This window comes from Engystomops pustulosus, chromosome 3, assembly GCF_040894005.1.
Source record: "Engystomops pustulosus chromosome 3, aEngPut4.maternal, whole genome shotgun sequence".
Lineage (NCBI taxonomy): Eukaryota > Metazoa > Chordata > Amphibia > Anura > Leptodactylidae > Engystomops > Engystomops pustulosus.
In genome coordinates this window covers 18122814-18139287 of record NC_092413.1, presented here as the reverse complement: position 1 = coordinate 18139287, position 16474 = coordinate 18122814, and the positions used below count along the sequence as shown (strand labels likewise).

At 43.7% G+C, this 16474-nt stretch overlaps 1 protein-coding gene and 1 long non-coding RNA gene across 2 annotated transcripts in view; one reads left to right on the top strand and one right to left on the bottom strand.

Annotated features, from left to right (window-relative positions):
- The first annotated feature begins 31 nt into the window (after positions 1-31).
- Positions 32-13457, top strand: LOC140121042 (uncharacterized). Its single transcript, XR_011854020.1, has 3 exons — positions 32-279; positions 9632-9774; positions 13341-13457. It is a non-coding gene; the product is annotated as an uncharacterized lncRNA (long non-coding RNA).
- LPGAT1 (lysophosphatidylglycerol acyltransferase 1) overlaps positions 9387-16474 on the bottom strand; it is a 60153-nt gene continuing 53065 nt past the window's right edge. Inside the window, exon 9 of the mRNA XM_072140175.1 lies at positions 9387-10813. Coding sequence (XP_071996276.1) covers positions 10726-10813 — 88 coding nt within the window. The 3' untranslated portion in view covers positions 9387-10725. The remainder of the gene's footprint in view (positions 10814-16474) is intronic.

Genomic DNA, 16474 nt, shown 5'->3' with positions numbered 1-16474 from the left:
TCTGCCGATTGGCTGCCGCGATCAACCCTCCCCTGTGTTGTTGTCAGCGTCAGCACAAGGGGGGGAGAGGCGGAGCTGCAAGCTAGTTGCCAAGAGACGGACGCGGCGCCATTGCAGGGCGGGAGTTTTAAACGGAAGTTGGGTCTGAGCCACGTGACCAGCGAATGTGCCGTAACAGCGCCACCTACAGCTCAGAGCCGGCAGCACAACACGACATTTCTTTGTTTCTTTCGATTCAGGCGAAATGGGGTTTTACCTTGAATAATCTAATAATGCGCGGTAATTTGCCTAATTACATTAGCGTTTACGTTTGTTAAGGCAATGTTAACGCATGGGTTTTTGGACAGACTGCTTAAAAACGGACCAAAAACGGGTTCAAAACGCCATGTGTGGCATCACCCTGAGGGCGCGTTCACACGTTCCGCTGGCGCCGCGTTCATAACGCGACGCTAGCGCACTGGGGGCGGAGTTTGGGGCGATCGCATATGCGTTTCCAGAGAAACGCATGCGATCGGGTTATTAATCGCATGCGTTTCCCGGGAAACGCATATGCGATCGGCCCGAACCCCGCCCACTGTGTGCTAGCGTCGCGTTATGAACGCGACGATAGAGGAACGTGTGAACGCGCCCTGAGGCTGGTGTTACATGTGACGCTTTGTCTGCGCTTGCAAACGCAGACAAAGTCGCAACCACCGGGGTGGGCCGCGGCCCGATCGCATCAGCGTTTCTTTGTCCCGCCCCAGTGGTTCGGCTTTGTTAGCGTTTGCAAACGCAGACAAAGCGTCGCATGTGGCACCAGCCTCAGGGTGATGCCACACATGGCGTTTTTGGGCCGGTTTTAGTTAGTGCGATTTTTAAGATATTAAAAAATCTTAAAAGATAGTTGGTCAAAAACGGCATCACCCTTAAATGCATCACAGCAGATGAGAAGAGGAGAATTGCTTAATTACACACAAAAAAATAACGCTTCCTCACTCTGCTCCGGGTATTTGGCCCAGCTGGAAGTTCTGGGAGGTAACGGGACGTCACTTCTTTTGTTGTTGTAATGAACCTGCGTGAGAATCTATGGAGAATCTCTGCGCTGATAACAGGGAGATGATACAGATCTGAGCTGTATTTGTTGCTGTGTGACCACCTTCCCATTAGAAAGATTTGCCCCTGATCCAATATGGCGGTTGTCAAGATGGCGGCCATGTTCCGGACATCAGCACCACTATACACAGGTTAATATGCTATATACAGGTTTCTACTGGGGGGAGGGGCAGTAGGACACATCATTACCCCCTCTTGCCTTTGAAGTCTTACTTCTGTCAACAATAAGAGGCAGATAATGAGTGAAAGGGGCACAAAGAAAACCAGTTTATGGGAGGGCAATGTTTTTTCGGAGACCCCTTCATTAGGATTCTCTAATCCACAGCGCAGGTTGTTACATTACACGGATTGGCATTCGGCTTCTTCTTTCCCTTTGGGATGCAAATACTGAGCAGCTCAGTGTGTAGATTAGGGTTAGATTAGGGTTAGTGACCCCTGGGCGGCCATCCTACAGAGTATACAACTTACACCACCGCAGCCAACAGCTCCACCTTGTGGGGGAGGCAACAGAATCACTGAACCCAGAAGGACCACTTACCCCCCACTGAGGTTCAGCCTCCAGAATGATATAATCTGGATACTATTGTAGCAAACTCTCAGCTGTAATGAGTATTACGGCAGGTCTGGTAAATCTTCAGTCTCGTAAGACTGTTTCCATTCACTGGGGGACATGTATCTTTAATTTGATCAGTTTTTTTTTCTACCGATTTTTGGGGACTTTTTGGTGCATTTTTGCGACTATACCAGCAGATGGGTGTGTCTGTGTCAGTGTTCTTAAATGTATCTTTCCAAGACAGATGTTTTCTTTGTTCTGCAACTTTTTGTAGAGCAAATTGGATAATTTTTTTAGGTGTCAAACGAAGCACAACTGACCTAAAAAGTCGCAAAAAAAATGCAAACAGGGGAACTAGGAGGGCCCCATAGCAAACTTCTGAATAGGGTCCACCTAAAAAATATACATAATACACAAGGGGGCTAGGAGAGGCAGGACCCCATAGCAGACCTCTGAATGGGGCCCCCTTCCTGCTTAAAAGTACACATATTACACTCATTTCTATACCTAAAAATTTCTATACATAAACATACAGTTCTTCACCCATATACACACATTTATACACTCGCACACATACAGTACCATATACACACATATAGTACCATATACAGACAAACTGTATATAAACACCATACACTATATACACATACAGCATATACACATCACAGATAATAATAATAATATACATATTATGCAGTACAATATGCAGTATACCATGTATATGATGATGGTGCACATCCTCCATTCTTTAGTGTCAGGTTGGATGCCAGGGCCCCCTGACACTATGGGCCCCATAGCAGCTGCTTCCGCTGTAGTTATACCCCTGCCTGCAAGAGACAGAAATAATAAAACAGACATGTATCACAACGGCAAATTCAGAAAGATACATAGCGCTGCTAAAGTTTACCAACCGCAGCTAACTTCAAGAAGTCGCAAAGGAAAAGAAAGTGATGAAAAATGTGCTCCACTAACAACTCACTTCAATGTTAAATATTTTCAGAGTTAAGAACATACTAGAAAGTTGCACTGAAAAACATAAAAAAGCTTGAATGTATTTTTTGTGTATGTTGTGAGATGAGATATGTAAAGTTTTAGTGTTTGTACAGTTTATATAAGGGGTCCACAGACATTTGATATGGTTCAATGCATCACCATGAACCTCCTGTAGGTGGCAGCAGTGCCCCAGTGTTTGGCTCTGTGTGGCTCCTATAGATAGAGCGTAGAGGTTACATGTCCTTCCCCTTATGAACCACATGAGGGTCTCTTACCTCCCCCAGACATGACTGGGTATGGACACCATTATACAGGACACTTTGACTGCCAGTTATGTAAAATTAAAGCAATTGTACAAACATTTTGCAAACACTTAGTAAACTAAAGCTGATATAGTGGTCTCTTAAAGGAAACCTGTCACCAGCCATACCCCCCCCCCCCACACACACACACACACAACACCTTATAGCTCTATATATGCTCTGTATATGACTTGCATTGATGGATTTATATAGTAATTTGATGGCAGAAATCTTCTAAAAACCATTTTAATTCACACCATTGATAAAGTCAAGGTGTCAGGGGACCCCCGGCGTACAATCAAACTCTTCTGTTCCACTGTCTCTCCCTCCCCCTGCTGTAATCTTACAGAGGGGGAAGTGCTCCTGCACAGTGTAACAGCCTGTGAAGGTACAGCACGGATGGTCTCTGGCAACACTCCACAGTCCTTCTGGCTTGTTAGCGTTATTTTAAAAGTTGATTTTAGAAGGAGGTCATGGAGAACAAATATAAGAAGATTACCACAGTCACTGTGCCTGTTATGAGTGAATGAATCTATGAATAGTCTGGTACAGGGATGAATGGAGAATTTAGCTGTAACCTTAGGGCTAAAACAGATGACCATGTTCTGGAAGAAGGGACTCCTTGCATCCTCTATACCTCATGTGTCACCCCCCCATCCTCATAGACTGTAAGCCCTTGTGTCACCCCCTCATCCTCATAGACTGTAAGCTCTTGTGTCACCCCCTCATCCTCATAGACTGTAAGCTCTTGTGTCACCCCCTCATCCTCATATACTGTAAGCCCTTGTGTCACCCCCTCATCCTCATAGACTGTAAGATCTTGTGTCACCCCCTCATCCTCATAGACTGTAAGCTCTTGTGTCACCCCCTCATCCTCATAGACTGTAAGCTCTTGTGTCACCCCCTCAACCTCATAGACTGTAAGCTGTGTCACCCCTCATCCTCATAGACTGTAAGCTCTTGTGTCACCCCTCATCCTCATAGACTGTAAGCTCTTGTGTCACCCCCTCATCCTCATAGACTGTAATCTCTTGTGTCACCCCTCATCCTCATAGACTGTAAGCTCTTGTGTCACCCCTCATCCTCATAGACTGTAAGCTCTTGTGTCACCCCTCATCCTCATAGACTATAAGCTCTTGTGTCCCCCCTCGTCCTCATAGACTGTAAGCTCTTGTGTCACCCCTCATCCTCATAGACTATAAGCTCTTGTGTCACCCCCTCATCCTCATAGACTGTACGCTCTTGTGTTACCCCCTCATCCTCATAGACTGTAAGCTCTTGTGTCACCCCCCTCATCCTCATAGACTGTAAGCTCTTGTGTCACCCCCCTCATCCTCATAGACTGTAAGCTTTTGTGTCACCCCCTCATCCTCATAGACTGTAAGCTCTTGTGTCACCCCCTCATCCTCATAGACTGTAAGCTCTTGTGTCACCCCCCTCATCCTCATAGACTGTAAGCTCTTGTGTCACCCCCCTCATCCTCATAGACTGTAAGCTCTTGTGTCACCCCCCTCATCCTCATAGACTGTAAGCTTTTGTGTCACCCCCTCATCCTCATAGACTGTAAGCTCTTGTGTCACCCCCTCATCCTCATAGACTGTAAGCTCTTGTGTCACCCCCCTCATCCTCATAGACTGTAAGCTTTTGTGTCACCCCCTCATCCTCATAGACTGTAAGCTTTTGTGTCACCCCCTCATCCTCATAGACTGTAAGCTTGTGTGTCACCCCCTCATCCTCATAGACTGTAAGCTGTTGTGTCACCTCCTCATCCTCATAGACTGTAAGCTCTTGTGTCACCCTCTCATCTTCATAGACTGTAAGCTCTTGTGTCACCCCTCGTCCTCATAGACTATAAGCTCTTGTGTCCCCCCTCGTCCTCATAGACTGTAAGCTCTTGTGTCACCCCCTCATCCTCATAGACTGTAAGCTCTTGTGTCACCCCTCATCCTCATAGACTGTAAGCTCTTGTGTCACCCCCATCATACTCATAGACTGTAAGCTCTTGTGTCACCCCTCATCCTCATAGACTGTAAGCTCTTGTGTCACCCCCATCATACTCATAGACTGTAAGCTCTTGTGTCACCCCTCATCCTCATAGACTGTAAGCTCTTGTGTCCCCCCTCTCATCCTCATAGACTGTAAGCTCTTGTGTCACCCCTCATCCTCATAGACTGTAAGCTCTTGTGTCACCCCCTCATCCTCATAGACTGTAAGCTCTTGTGTCCCCCCTCTTATCCTCATAGACTGTAAGCTCTTGTGTCACCCCTCATCCTCATAGACTGTAAGCTCTCGTGTCACCCCCTCATCCTCATAGACTGTAAGCTCTTGTGTCCCCCCTCTCATCCTCATAGACTGTAAGCTCTTGTGTCATCCCCTCATCCTCATAGACTGTAAGCTCTTGTGTCACCCCCTCATCCTCATAGACTGTAAGCTCTTGTGTCACCCCCTCATCCTCATAAACTGTAAGATCTTGTGTCACCCCCTCATCCTCATAGACTGTAAGCTCTTGTGTCACCCCCTCATCCTCATAGACTGTAAGCTCTTGTGTCACCCCCTCAACCTCATAGACTGTAAGTTCTTGTGTCACCCCCTCATCCTCATAGACTGTAAGCTTGTGTGTCACCCCCTCATCCTCATAGACTGTAAGCTGTTGTGTCACCTCCTCATCCTCATAGACTGTAAGCTCTTGTGTCACCCCCTCATCCTCATAGACTGTAAGCTCTTGTGTCCCTCTCATCTTCATAGACTGTAAGCTCTTGTGTCACCCCCTCATCCTCATAGACTGTAAGCTCTTGTGTCCCCTCATCCTCATAGACTGTAAGCTCTTGTGTCACCCCCTCATCCTCATAGACTGTAAGCTGTTGTGTCACCTCCTCATCCTCATAGACTGTAAGCTCTTGTGTCACCCCCTCATCCTCATAGACTGTAAGCTCTTGTGTCACCCCCTCATCCTCATAGACTGTAAGCTCTTGTGTCACCCCCTCATCCTCATAGACTGTAAGCTCTTGTGTCCCCTCATCCTCATAGACTGTAAGCTCTTGTGTCACCCCCTCATCCTCATAGACTGTAAGCTGTTGTGTCACCTCCTCATCCTCATAGACTGTAAGCTCTTGTGTCACCCCCTCATCCTCATAGACTGTAAGCTCTTGTGTCACCCCCTCATCCTCATAGACTGTAAGCTCTTGTGTCACCCCCTCATCCTCATAGACTGTAAGCTCTTGTGTCACCCCCTCATCCTCATAGTCTGTAAGCTCTTGTGATCAGGGCCCTCACTCCTATTGTTCCATATGACTGTTTGTACTGTGTAATGTAATATATGTGTATATGTCTCTGTATGATTTGTGAAGCTACGGAATATGATGGCGCTATATAAATAAAGATTATGATGATGCTGGGAATCCCGTCCTTGGCGATTCGTGGATCGTCGATGGTTATCTGAAAGGACCCTTATTCAGAAAGATATACAGGTCCCTTGTTTAACCATTTATGTTCTGGATAAAGCACCAGAGCCACCTTGGCCCTTGTGAATGACCTCACGGCGCTGATCCCTTCCATCACCGGATACATTGAGGCTTCTCTCGGCCTTTGGCTACAGAACTGTAGGAAATGGTCATAAAATCTGCATCACAGTCGGGACCATTACACCCAGCGGCTCGGGGCCAAGGCTACAGATAAGGCGTCATCCACCCGCTATAAACGCCGCGTCCAGATGGTCGTTGTCATCTCCAGGTTAATCATTAGCGTCCTCCATCCCCAAGAACTTTGGACAGTAACGTGGAAACATCCTACAGATAGGACAGCAGGACCCGATTCACTCTGCTGAGCAAAAAAAGTGGGGGGGGTTGTGTGAGATGTATCCGGAACATATGCAACAACTCACCTTGTGTCATCAGATATAAACGCCAGTGATACAGTACAAGCGCTCTGACCCTTACTAGCTCCGTTCTCTGTATAGTGACCCAAACCTGTCACTGCAGATCTGTTCCCATTAAAGGGAACCTACCACCATAATTCTACCTATAAAAGGCAGATCGGGTGGTAGGTGGATGTATGGGACGTGAGGATAGCCCTTTTTAGAGCTAATCCTCACGTCCCCGCTATCTTTTTTAAAAAAAATGTTTATTGCCCTAATATGCAGATTTTCTAAAGCGGCTACTGGGCCGTGGAGTAGCCGGACATGAGGCTACACCTCACGGCTACTCCACGCCCCGGTAGGCTCTTTGCTCCTCCTACCCTGAGATCTTTGGCGCGCAGCTCCTTGTAGCTGCATGCCCTCGTTTCGAGGAGCCGGCGTTCTGCGCATAACACAGGCCTGCGGCTGCTGATCCGTGGCTGGGGCTACTGCAGATGCGCAGGACGCCGACTTCTCGGGCCAAAGATCTCAGGGTAGGAGGAGCAAAGAGTAGCCGCGACGTGTAGCCTCATGTCCCACTACTCCACCCCCCAGTAGCCGCTTTACAAAATTTACATATTAGGGGAATAAAGATTTTAAAAATAGATAGCGGGGGACGTGAGGAATAGCTCTAAAAAGTGCTCTCCTCACATCCCATACATCCACCTACCACCCGTTCTACCTTTATCAGTAGTATCGTGGTGGTAGGTTCCCTTTAACTTGAACGGGATCGGAGCTGTAATGACATAGTTCGGCCACTACGCAGAGAGAAGGCGTCTGCTTCCTTCTTCACTTATTGTATAAGGCTATATTCACACAGAGCGTTAACACGTGCATTTTAAAACCCACTGCAACAGAGAAGAGATTTTCTGTTTAAAAAAAAAAAATTAACATGTACTTTTTTGTTAACATAATTATTGCAGACATCTTGTAAACACAATTGTTAACGGCAATGTATTTAGGCAAATCTCCTATTTTCAGCTGCTGTATTGCGCGTGCGTTAACGCCACGTGTGAATACGCCCTCAACGGTTGAGAACAGTTGATCGGGGGGGAGGCGCCAGGTGATGGATCCCACCATCAATAGTTTAAATCTACCATCAAAATCAAACATGGATAAACCAGGGGCACCAAGGACGGGTTCACATTGGCTTGTTTCTGCCTGGCTTTGATCCCTTACTGACCCAGTCTTTTCAATGGGCCTTTTCACACTTCAGTTGGTTTTCACTGACCAGTGGTCAATCTAGTACCTGTTCTTTTTGTGTTCACTGACGACATTGGATCAGCGTAAAGAAACTGAAGTGTGAACAAGCCCATTGAAAAGACTGGGTCAGGCAGGAGTCACTGAAGGGTAGGAAGAGAAAACCAAACTGTACGTGTCCAGAAGCCAAAATGGGTTCAGTAAAAACAAAAAAAAAAACCCCCACCGTAACTCATAGATCCAGGCACTTTTTATATTTGTTATGGATGGCCTCCTTCCTTCTAAAATCAACTTTTATAATTATGCTAATGAGCCATGGGAGGATGTTACCATAGCTCCTCTGTGCTGCTGCTTCACACGCTGTTACATTGTGTAGGAGCACTTCCCCCTCCCACTATGTGGGATTACAGCAGGCAGAGGGAGTGGGGCTTGTGGGGGTGTTACCAGAGCCCTCATGTGCTGTAGGTCCACAGTCTGTTACACTGTGCGCTCCCCGCCTTCCCCCAACATCCTCAGCTGTAATGAGATTACATCAGTCAGAGGAAGGGGGGGGGGGGAGGGGGGAGTGCTGAAGGAGCAGGGGGAAACTGCCTGTAAAGCTACAGCACAGAAAGGCTCTGGTAACACCAACCAGAACACTTTTCCATAATGGAAAATAACATCCAAATGATTGAATTGTTGATTATTTTTTTTTGGTCTTCTGAAACAAACAAAATCTGGGGGTGCTTTCAGAGCCACTCCGTGTTGTAGCTTCACATGTTGTTACACTGTCTCACCCTGTCCTCTCAGCACTTCCCCCTCCCTTTGACTGAATCTCACTGCAGCATAAAACCTGTCAGGATGTGGGAGGGGGCAGGGAGTGCCCCTGCACAGTGTAACAGACAGGGAAGCTACAGCAAGGAGGGGCTGGTCCCAACACCCCCAGGAGCCCTTCAAGCTCATTAGCATAATTTAAAATTTCAGGTTTAAGTTGATTTCAGAAGGAAGGGACATGGATAAACATAAGAAGATACCACAGCCCCGGTGCCGGGATCTATGAGTAATGTCCCTGGTTTATCAGGATGGTAGATTTCCTTTAAGCCTGAAAGATTTAAAAAAAAAAAAATAAATAAAAATGTATAAATTAATTAAAAATACTAAAAACGCATGACTTTGAAATATATATATATATACACACCCACACACATATTAATAATACTAAAACTATCAAATAAAAGTCAACTACAACACTATACCAAAACTTTTCTATAACCTTATAAACCAAGTAGATACAAGTTTTCTTTATGTAAAGTAATAGACAGACATTATTATGTGAAAAAAAATATATGTAAAAAAACAAAAAACAAGACACAAATTAAAGCAGTTTTTTTTATTTATTGACTTCATTTAATGATAGAAATAGTACTTGGGGGGAGTTGAAGAAAAAAAAAAAATTACAAATATTTGGCAGGCTTTTCATTTGGCAGATTGTTACCTGAAATGCTATTGCTGCTGAAAGTCAAGCTCCGCTCTTGGGGGTGTGGTCAGGAAAGGGTGCATTTTGGCATTTCATGTAATATTTATTTATTTTTTTTAAATATCTATTTTTTATTTTCACAGATTGAGTGTATATTTTCAGCTCGTTTCCAGGAGTTACAAAAAAAAAAAAAAATTAAAAAAATAAAAATTTCCAGTTTCTACCCGGAGACCATCGACCAGTAGTTCCACCACTGCTGACAGATCCGATTGTGCGTCTACATTTGGTAAGATTGGTCTGTTAGTCTGACGCCCCCGTGTAAAACTTAAAGGATATTTACCACCAAGGTGAATGACTGTATGCAAATGAGCCGGAGGGGCTCCAGGCTCCATTAACACCTATGGAGCCTGGAGCCCCTTAGGCTCATTTGCATACAGTCATTCACCCTGGTTGTCGATGCACTTTAAAAGGGGTATTCCAGGAGAGATTTTGTTTGGGTCCTCCATTAAAATGGGTTGTCCAGTCACAACAAGTTAGTCCCTATGCACTGGATAAGGATCAACTTTCTGACCGGTGGTGGTCTCAATCACGAGAACGGGGGTCCATTGCTCCCACGTTGCACCCCAAAGGAATTGAGACGAATGGCTGCCGCTCCATTCGCCGTCTGTGAAAATGGCGGAGTACAGAGGCGCCATAGAAATTAATAGAGCAGTAAGCATATGTGCGAGCGGCTGCTCTGTCCATTCAGTGTCCAACGGACCTCCATTTTCTTGACCTGTGGGGGTCTCTCCACTAAGACCCCCATCGTTTAGCAAGCTACTTGTCCTGACTGGACAACCCCTTTAGCTAAAGAATAACTAGAAAGAGCAGTACTATTGTCTGGAGGTCTGGTAGTTTCATTGTAATACTTAATTTGCCCTGCGGGGGAGCTGTGAGGGGTAAGGGAATCTCACAGTGGCTAGAAGGTTTGATACATTTTTTTATATATACACACCTTTCATATTTCTATGAAGATAAAATTAATTTAAAAAAAAATATATATACATATAAGAAATCAGAAGATCTGTCAACAGTGGCGACACAAAAACGGAATTTTTATATATTTTTTTTTAGAAGGAGGAGGGGAGCTTCACTTTCGAAAAAATAGCAGCGGCAGACATTTTATTGGTTTCACGAGTACAGAATATATCATATCGTTTCCTATACACCAGAGACGACATCGTCCACATAGATTCAGTTATTCAGCGTTTTTTCGACCCTCCAGGGAGTGACCCGACCAGGCCAGAACTCCAATGTATTTAGGGATTTCACCAACAAAATGGCCTCTGTTCGTGCGGATAATAGGTCAAAGGTAAAAAAAAAAAAAAAATCATGTTAACAATTTAAAGGGACACAAGCCGAAAAAAATATAAAAAGGAAAAAAATAATAAATTGGATCACCAAGGATTCAGTTTGTCCCAAAAATTATCTCCTGACTGTATATATGTGACAAATTTTATAAATTTTTTTTTAAAGATTTTAACTTGCCCAATCAGTTTGTTCCTGGGGAGATAAGCCACACCTCCCCCAGGTAGTTCTTTCTGCCCCTAAGAAACATGCATCCCTGGCCTAGCTGAACACTAAAAAATAATAACAAATGCCTCCCGAAACCAAATTTAGAAAAATATTGTTTTATTAATTTTCTGCTACATATGACAAAACGGCATCAATTACATAGGGTAATCATGGTAACTAAAGCAGATTTTTTTTTTTTTTTAATTGAAAATAAAAAAAATTCCCCCGCTACCCCCCAGGAACATCTACAGGGTTATCTATGGGCAGTGTCTAGTATTGTACATTAGGCTAAATAGCTGAGTGCTGCAACACCAGACTCCACCCAAAGACCCCATATAAAAAAAAAAAATTAAAAAATTATTACATAAACCACATGGAGTGTCCCTTTAAACTGGCACATAACACAGAGTTGCGACAGTGAGTTAGATTTTCTTTGCAATTTACACATTGATTAATGCAGCTTTGGTCCCACGTGTTTCATGTTTTACACCAACAGTGCTTTATTTAGAAGCAGAAAAAAAAAATAAAAAAATTCAACACAGACGATTAAAAAAAAAAAAAAAAATCCAATAATAAATAGCTAAAGTTTTGAAGTCTGGAAGAAAATTCGTTATTCCTATATTATTCCTAATCAGTGCAAACAAAGCATGGCAAAGAAATAAAAAAAGGGTTTTTTTCCCCCCTCTAAAATCATAAAAAAAAAATATACATTGGACAAAAAAAAAAAAAAAACGTAGAAAAAAACCAAAAAAAATTTCACAACGACCATGACATTTACACGCATTCAGTGCACACTTCCATATATAAACTTACAGTATTACAGTCCTGTCTATTACAGGTCGTTTTGGGACACGTACATACAGTACATTTAGAATTTTTTTCGAGTTGCTGAAATGTCAGATGGACCACTAGGAAAGAGACGTGTAAACCGTTGTGTAATATTGACCCATTTGCTGAGCAGTGCGGACAATCCCATGATCAGGACTGTGAGAAATCCCAGGAGATCCTCTAGGGCGGGGCTTAATGAGGCTTAGAGCTTTCATTGTCTGCCATTGGATAAGAGTAGATTGGCCACACCTCTGTGGGGCGCGATTGTAAAAATTAATTGAAAATGGAACAGCCTTGAGCTTTTACAACGAAAACAAGGAGCACATTGCAGTTTTTTTTTTTTTTATGATATTTTTTCCCCCCCCTCTTCAAAAATTTGGACTTCATGTATGTATCTAACCTCAAGTAAAACATCTTTATGCAGAGCAGCCTGGTTAACCTGCGTAACAGAAACGTATTACGTGCCGAAACCTGGGTTTTTTCCCCCCCCAATATGGTTTATAAAACACAATGGAGTGAATTTATAGGTTTCCAAGAAAAATCTCCCACAAATTTGACCCCAAAAATTACTAAGATGCATTATCCATTTAAAGTCTTTTATGACTTGTAGAACAACATGGGTGAAGCCTTGCAGAAAGAGGTGTGGCTTCACTGGAAAGGGTGTGGCCTAAGTTGCAACAAAAAAAATGTGTGCATTTTTTTTTGTGCAAACTCAGCTAACAAATGGGAGGGGTCAATTTAGGCACCAAAAAAATCTTCCCCAGTCTGTTGCCACAGGTAGTACCACGTTGCCGCTCATAACACTAGTCACTTAACACTGGGCCTCGTTTGTCAAAAACGGACTTTGTCGCCCAAAACTTCAGAGATCAGCTTTCATGTTTCCTAAGGAATTAAAAAAAAATAAAATATAAAAAGCTAAACTGTCATTGGTTAATGAGGGCGTTTTCGAGAAATTAGACCCATTGTCTCTAATTCGATCTCCCCGGGACAAACAAACCCCCAAACGTAATACAAAGATAAAAAACATTATCGGTTCATCGTATTTTGTGTACTGTAAAAAACGAATTTTTACATTTTTTTTTTTTTTTTTTTAAACTTGCATTGAAGGCCCGCCCCTGACACGTACATTACGATTTCAGCTCAAATCCTTTAACAGATACAAGCGATAATGAATCGCACTTAAATCAATTGCATTCATTCCAACCTTTCTACCGGAAGATAATTTTTCTAACGTTGTGCTGGGGATTCCTGCTGTGAGAGAGGCAGGAGGAGCCGCTTCCTAAACTGCCTACACAGTTATTTAAAATAAAAATAAAAAATTGGGTATTTTCTTTTCTTAGGGTGAAACATCTGTTTAGTTTAGGGTCTCTATGATCTACCAGGTCTATTTATTTTATGTTTTACAACATAAATATTCAAAAAAAACTTTTATCCTTTTATAAAATTACAATTTTTTTTTTTTTTTTACAGAAGATCCCTTTAAATCCTGAATAAAATAAAGTCCTTTAAACTTCCACAACTGGTCAATACTTTGGAGGTTGTACAACAATTTGATGGTGATTTATGGATAAAATACAGCAGTTAAAGTTTCTGATCGACAAAACATTGGCTTCCAATCAGGCAGCAGATGGGTGGCGGCGTGGCATGGAGTCAGATAGATGCCCACTAATAGGATGACACCTGCATTTTAATGGCAGGGAATATTATTTTTTTAAGCTCTATGGAAAATAGACAGCAAGTGCAACAAGGGCGGTGCCAATCCCAGCAGTCACGTCCTACAGAATACCCCATCCCCTTTAAGTAAGCCATTTTCAATATCACTGCTCTTAATCTCCCTAACTGCCCTCGAAATAGAGGGTCCATCAAGTGTAAATACTTGGATAAAAGCAGCAGCACATGCTAAATAGTTCAATAAGAGCAGCTCTTAAAGGGGTTGTCCAGAAGCTTGAAAATTATGACTAGTCTCTTCCAAAAACAGCGAATGAAGTTTAACTGCAATACCACGCATTACCTATTGTCAGAAGACGAGCAGTTTTTGAAAGAAATCAACCTCCCCTATAGAGGGGACCGGTCAGAAAAGCCCACACCAACTAAACATATCTGCTATTATACAGCAGTACAACTATCCCTATATTGTTCCTCTCCATGCCTGTAAAGTTCTGCACTCTTTATGTTGTCCCTTAAACTATGTAAATTACTCCAATGCGAGTTTGATCATCGTCTTTTCTGAGTCTGGTATATATGTCTTTCCTGCTCGGCCACGCCTCCAGCTCATTTGCCCCTCCCTCAGGAATGAGCGAAAGGTGCTGAAGAGAAGTCCTGAAGGAGGGGTGAATAAGGGGTTAGAGAGAGTGCGCTGAAGTGAATTTCCCAAAGGAGAGGAGAAAGAGGAGCAGATTTCTCTTCAGCAAGTCAGTCACACACACAACTACTCTCATTCCTGAGGGAGAGGAGAACGATGTAGCAGAGCAGAGTTCACTCTGCTGAAGAGAAAGCATGGCCCTTGTAAATCAGGAAGCTGGAGACGCGGCTGAGCTGGAAGAACACAAACAGATGGCAACTTAACTTTAAAAATAGACTGAGAAACTTTACACGCATGGGGAGGAACAATATAGGGATAGCTGTGCTGCTGCATAATAGCCGTTTTCAAAGATCTGTTTAGTTAGTGTGGGTTATTTTTATGTGACCGCTTCCCTTTAAGTAGTTAGGTTGGGCTTAAAACCAGTGCATTAAAGTCATTAAAATTTATCGTACAGCTGTATCCACTGCAGTCACCTGCTAGAGACATATCAGACTCCTGTCTATGCAGGGGATTTGGAGCTTTGTATCAGGAAAATACTCATTGTCAATAATAGAGGATTTCAAATAAAGTTACGTGCGATTCCAATACTCGAAGTGACAATCTGGTCTCATTGCTCCGCCCACCACGCTGATCACAGATATCACCAGCAGGATCCCGTTATTGGGGATAATTAAAATTCCAAGATCTTGGAATTACGCAACACTTCCGTGTGGGAATATATTTTAATCGGCAAAAATGATAGAGAAAATTCCTATTAAAAATAAATTTTTTTAGAGCAGCCGTAGCCCCTACGACAATCCATTAGCGGCCCTTGTGATTGGATACGGAAGCGTATGGGACAGAGTTTGGCGAGTTTTGGCGCGCTCAGCTCAAACACACGGGGATCGGAATACTTGATTGATGTCTACGAGCTGTCGCCAACACAAATCAATGGATTTATCCAGAGAAAAGCTTCTCCTGAAATTACACCCGACGCAACGGGGAAGCCCCGGCTGCGAGCGTGGACGGACGCAGTTTCCGTAACATCATCTATTCGATCCCCGATACACGAGTAATTCCGTGTGAATACTATTTATATATAGAGATACATTTACAGTATCCTCATCTCTGTAATGCTCCAGCTGCTGTGGAACTACAAGTCCCAGCATGCTCTACTCTCCTCTATGGCAATTTTGAGAACAGCCCCTGGTATAGAGAAAAAAAAGCTGACGGCACTCAATTTTTCTAGTCCTGTACACCCCCTTTAAGAATGCTCTAGTCAGTCCCTCTAATGCACTTAGTATTACTGTACAGTTAAAAGGGGTTGGCCAAGAATGATAAGCAACGGCCTCTTCGTTTCCATTCAGCTGTTACTTCCACAATAAGCAAAGAGCCAGAACTGGAAGCAGTTGGCGCCAAGCTCCCGATAGTGGCCAGAAGCCGCAATTACAGCCTCGGCATCCATTGAAAGGAGTGGGAGCCGTGGGTGTAATTACAGGATCCGGCCACTACAGAAAGCACGGTTAGACACTGCTTGCCCACCCTGAGAATAGGCCATCAATTATAATTCCAGGCCTTCCTCTTTTCATAGGGTTAGAAAACCTCTTAAAGGGAGCGTCCTTGTGCTCGATCTGGTCTCATGGATTTTTCTTTTATTTTAAAAGGGTGTTCTGGTCTCAGATACTGTGCTGACAGGCGGCGATTAGAAGATGAAGGGCGCCATGTAATCCCATCCTGCTAAAGTGATCAGAGGTGGGAGGGGCTTATAAAAATACGCGATAGAAGCGGTTTTCTATTTTCTGGGACAAAGATCATTAGCTGTTGAAGAGACCACCACATTGGATGAACGATGCAGTCCTGTGCACAGCGCCATAGGTTGTATAGTGGCTGTTCTTGGTATAACAGATTGGCCACAGCTCTGTTCCATTCAAATGAATGGTGCTAGTCTATGTATCCGATGGAATAAAAATCCAAAGTGGGGACTTAGACCCCACCACTTTGGAACTGTGCTAAAGCTACTGGAAACCCCCACCGTTAAAACATCTAGCAAATTAGACAGAAACCTGGACAGCTCCCTGATATCACCATGTAATGCGTTTTATTTCACAATAGGGTGGCGCTGCAGGAAAACCGATCCAACCAATGGGGTTATCCAAAAGGTGATTGATGAGGGTCTGACTGCCGGGACACCCACCGATCACGAGAACTGGACCCCCAGTGAATTGGTGTTTGGGCACGCGTCCTCCCGTTCCATTTATTACTATAGAAGAAGTGTCAGAATCTGCTGAGCACAGCACACAGTTATCTCCAGTACTCTCATTCA